The sequence below is a fragment of the Gekko japonicus genome, unplaced genomic scaffold (genome assembly GCF_001447785.1).
Source record: "Gekko japonicus isolate JY-2015 unplaced genomic scaffold, Gekko_japonicus_V1.1 scaffold2698, whole genome shotgun sequence".
In the NCBI taxonomy this organism is placed as follows: Eukaryota; Metazoa; Chordata; class Lepidosauria; order Squamata; family Gekkonidae; genus Gekko; species Gekko japonicus.
In genome coordinates this window covers 67,191-71,279 of record NW_015162558.1, presented here as the reverse complement: position 1 = coordinate 71,279, position 4,089 = coordinate 67,191, and the positions used below count along the sequence as shown (strand labels likewise).

Here is a 4,089-nt window from a genome sequence, read left to right as displayed (position 1 = left end):
AGGGCTTGTTTCAGTGGACCAGGAAGCGGTGAGGCCTCCCCATGGGTCCTCTAGCCCCAGTAGGGGCAGCGGGAACTCTTGAGGCTCACAGTGTTCCCTCTAAGCTGAGTTAGTGTGAGCTAGCTCACAGTTTTTTAGCCCCTGGCTCACACATTTTTGTCTTAGCTCAGGAAGGATGACTCCAGAGCAGACTCATTTATGCAGTATCCAAATCGCTTGCTCACAACTTTAATGCCAGTAGCTCAAAAAGTAGAATTTTTGCTCAAAAGACTCGACAGCTTAGAGGGAACATTACTCACCACCAGGGAAGTTTAGTTTTCCAGCCCTCCTTGTAAGAATCCTGTCAGCTAGGCCCAGGCCACTAATATACTCCAGGGAGCACAAAGGGGGAAATGATGAAGGTAACAGAAAGCAGCTTCCGCGTGGCCAGCGCACTCACAGCTTGGCTGCAATTTGAGCCTGAGGCCGTATAGGTCAAAGTTCACCACTGTGGCCATCATTATGCAGTTCTGATAGAAGTCAGGCTAGTGGGACTGAATAAACTCCAAAACATTTCTGTATTACTAACTGACAGGCCTCAGGTCCTAGGGTTGCCAGCCTCCAGGTAGTGACTGGAGATTGCAACTGATCTCCAGAAGACAAGAGATCAGTTCCCCTGGAGAAAATGGCCGCTTTACCAGGTGGACTCTACTTCATTATACCCCATTGAAGATCCTCCCCTTCCCAAACACCACCCTCCTCAGGCTCCACCCCCCAAAAATCTCCAGTTATTTCCCAACCCAGAGCTGGCAACCCTACTGTCTTCTCACTTTCTATGACTCCACCCCCCCTACCTGGAGCTGCTCGTCTTCTGTTGGTTGCCCTGGGATATATAAAAGGGGTACACGGGGGGAGTGTCTAGACCATCGGAAGGAAGTTCTGTTGTCCATTCCCATTCTATATTACTTGTCCGTTGGACCCCGCTGTGCCTCTACGTGACTCATTTGGTTGTAGAGCTTGTTCCACAATCCTGTTTTTGGCTGATTTGGCAGAAGGGGTGAATTAAGAGACGCTAAGACACTAAGCAGTGTCAAATTTGAGTCCCCATTAGGGTTGCCAAGTCCTTGTAGCAGCGGCAGCGAGGGACTCCCAGCTGGTGGCTGGAGCGCGCACGCGTGCCACAAGCACGTCTCCCGGAAGTGACGTGATGACGCCGGGCATGCTGGGGGTGGGGCCACGACCATCCGAGGGAAAACCATAGAGTTTTCCCTTGGATGACCGTGGCCCCGCCCCCAGCCCAGCGTGCCCGGCGTCGTCACGTTACATCCGGGTGATGTGCACGACGGGGGGGGGTTCCCCCTGGGGCCCGATCCGCCGCCGGTGGGGAATGGGCCTCTGGGGTGGGGTTTCCCCGCCCCTCCCGGGGGGCTTGGCAAACCTAGTCCCCCTCACTCTTAGCCCTGACCTGGACAGCCCAAGCTAGCCTGATCTCAGTCAGATCTCCGAAGCCAAGGAGGGTTGGCCCTGGTCACTGTTTGGATGGGAAACCACCAAGGAAGCCCAGGGTTGCTACACAGAGGCAGGCCATGGGAAGACCACCTCTGTTTGACTCATGCGTTGAAAACCCTACGTGGTCACCACACCCCTCCCAATACTTTTGAGTGTATGTGATTTTTAGGGTTTTCTTAAAACTCAGAGACCCAGCCCCCTCATACTCTGTAGTTTACTTTAGCTTGAGCATAAATCCAGCTCTGCTCAACCAGATGCTCTGATCCTGGACTCTGATTTCACCAGTTCACTATTAATTGATTGATTTTGCTTTCTTAGTTTGGAATGGTCTGGTCTGGTCTGGATCTTGCTCCAGTTTTGGCTCCACACCTGGCAGCACGACACCCCCAATAAGCATAAAAGGAAGGTTATTGAATATCATCGAATGCAGGGAAGGCCACACTCACTGTTGTGTAGGCTGGTATGGGGGGAAGTCAGGGATCGGGGGCGCTGTAGGGTCCGGCAATGCTGGCCTGTCGTCGTCTGGATGGAAACCAGGGTGGCGCTTACCTGCAGGGAAGGAGCAGGTCAAAAAGGCAAAGAGCAGCCCAGTCAGACCCAGGCCCAAAGTACATATAAATAAATAAAGAGATATGTCTGGTTGGAAGACTGAAAGAACCAGGAGATGAAGACGGAGAAATTCTCTCTCTTGTTTGGCAACGTTATTTGTTTTTTGTTTCTGATTCTATGACAGGAAGTGACCGGAAGAGCTTTGAAAACCGAAGACAAAAATAGCAAACAAATGAAATAATGAAAAAGGAAAGTAGAAAATCGGTGCGTGGGGAAAAGAGGAAGACCCTAAAGGAGATGACGAGCTGCTCGGACGTACTCGCTTTTTGCAACGTTCTGATGCGCTTTAAAATAACAGGTGAGTTAGTGGTCCAGTTCCCCCTCGCCTTTGAAATGCATCCAGCTGCCTCCTTTTTCGTTGGGTTTTTTTTAAGCGATCTTTTATTTTACCTAACTGCAGCTCACTGTGTTGGGTATAGGTTGCCCACCTCCAGGTGGGGCCTAGAGACCTCCTGGAGTTATAACGACTCTCCAGAGATCAGCTGTCCTGGAGAAAATGGGTGATCTGGAGGGTGAGCTCAACGGGATTGTGTTCTGAGGAGCTCTCTGCCTTCCCCAGACTTCACTCCCAGAATCTCCGAGGTTTTCCCAACCCAGAGCTGGCAAAGGTCACTGGGTACAGCTCCCTGCTCCTCAACTTACAGGGTCGTTTTATGTGATTAAAGAAAGGAAAGAGGCACGAGGCTGCAAATGAGGGAAGGAGAAACAATACTAAGTCAGAGGTCCCAGTCTGCATCTAGCATTTGCCCCGCCGTTTTACCAAACCCACAATGGAACAGAAATTCCCCTCTGCATGGCAGGCCACTTTCACTTTGATGGATTGTCAGATTTTATGGCAGCGTCCAGACTGCAGGCCCGCTTTCACTTCGTTTGATCTCTTGGTTTTATGGTAGCCGTCTGCATAGATTTATGGTAAACCAAAAAAGAAGGGGAACCAGTGTACAAGGATAGGAACAAAGCACAAGAAACCACTTGCTGAAAATAAACTATATATATATAGAGATAGAGATAGATATAGATATAGATAGATATAAAAATATTAAATTACAAGTTCAGTAATTCAGAAATATAACTATACTAGCAGTAAAGCCCGTTGTGAAAGCAATACAACGAGATCTAGAAAGAGGCTCTGGGGCAGTGCTCTGGCTTTGGGCAAACAGTGTCAATTTGCTGTGGTGACCTCAGCAGGGTATAATGACAGAGTCCACTGTTTTCTCCAGAGGAACTGATCTCTGCTACCTGAAGAGCAGTTGTAATTGTGAGTAATCTGTAGCCCTCACCTGGAGATTGGCAACAATTGTTACCCAGGACAAAATGGCTGGTTTGGAGGGTGGAGTCTATGGCATTCTACCTGTCTGAGGTCCCACCCCTCTGCAAACCCCACCCTCTCCAGGCTCCACCCCTCAAATCCCCAGGAATTTGTCAGCATGTAGTTGGCAACCCCATCTCCTTCCCAGCTAGCCACCAACCTACCATTATCTGCCCCTTTGACTTCAGCTGACTTCTGCCCTCCCTTCTGCAGAACAGTTGTAATACTGAGTGCTCTCCAGCCCTCACCTGGAGATTGGCAACAATGGTTCCCTATGTGGGACTGACTGGTTTGGAGGGTGGAGTCTATGGCAGTGTACCTGTCTGAGGTCCCACCCCTCCTCAAACCTCACCCTCTTCAGGCTCCATCCCTCAAGTCTCCAGGAATTTCCCATCTGGAGTTGGCAACCCTATCAGGACTGGCCCCAATGTGTTTTCTCCCAAAGGCCAAAGTAGGTGACAGGACCAAGCTTAGTTGCCTACCAACAGGCACTGAGGGGAATGTAGGGTTGCCAGCTCTAAGGAGGGAAATACCTGGAGGTTTGGGGGGTGGATTCTGTAGAGGGCCGGGCGACGGAGGCATCGGCCTTCTGTCGCCCGCCTTGCCCCCCCAATCTCGGCCCGGGCGACTGCGTCCCCCGCCAGCGGCCGCCCGACTCCAGACCCCCCCGCGGCCACTCCAGC

The 4,089-nt window shown here is 51.1% G+C and overlaps 1 protein-coding gene across 1 annotated transcript in view; it reads right to left on the bottom strand.

The window, feature by feature from the left end:
- Nucleotides 1–4,089, bottom strand: part of MMP25 (matrix metallopeptidase 25) — a 30,690-nt gene that overhangs the window by 5,944 nt on the left and 20,657 nt on the right. The window contains exon 6 of the mRNA XM_015406375.1: nucleotides 1,935–2,037. Within this exon, the coding sequence (XP_015261861.1) occupies nucleotides 1,935–2,037 (103 nt within the window). The remainder of the gene's footprint in view (nucleotides 1–1,934; nucleotides 2,038–4,089) is intronic.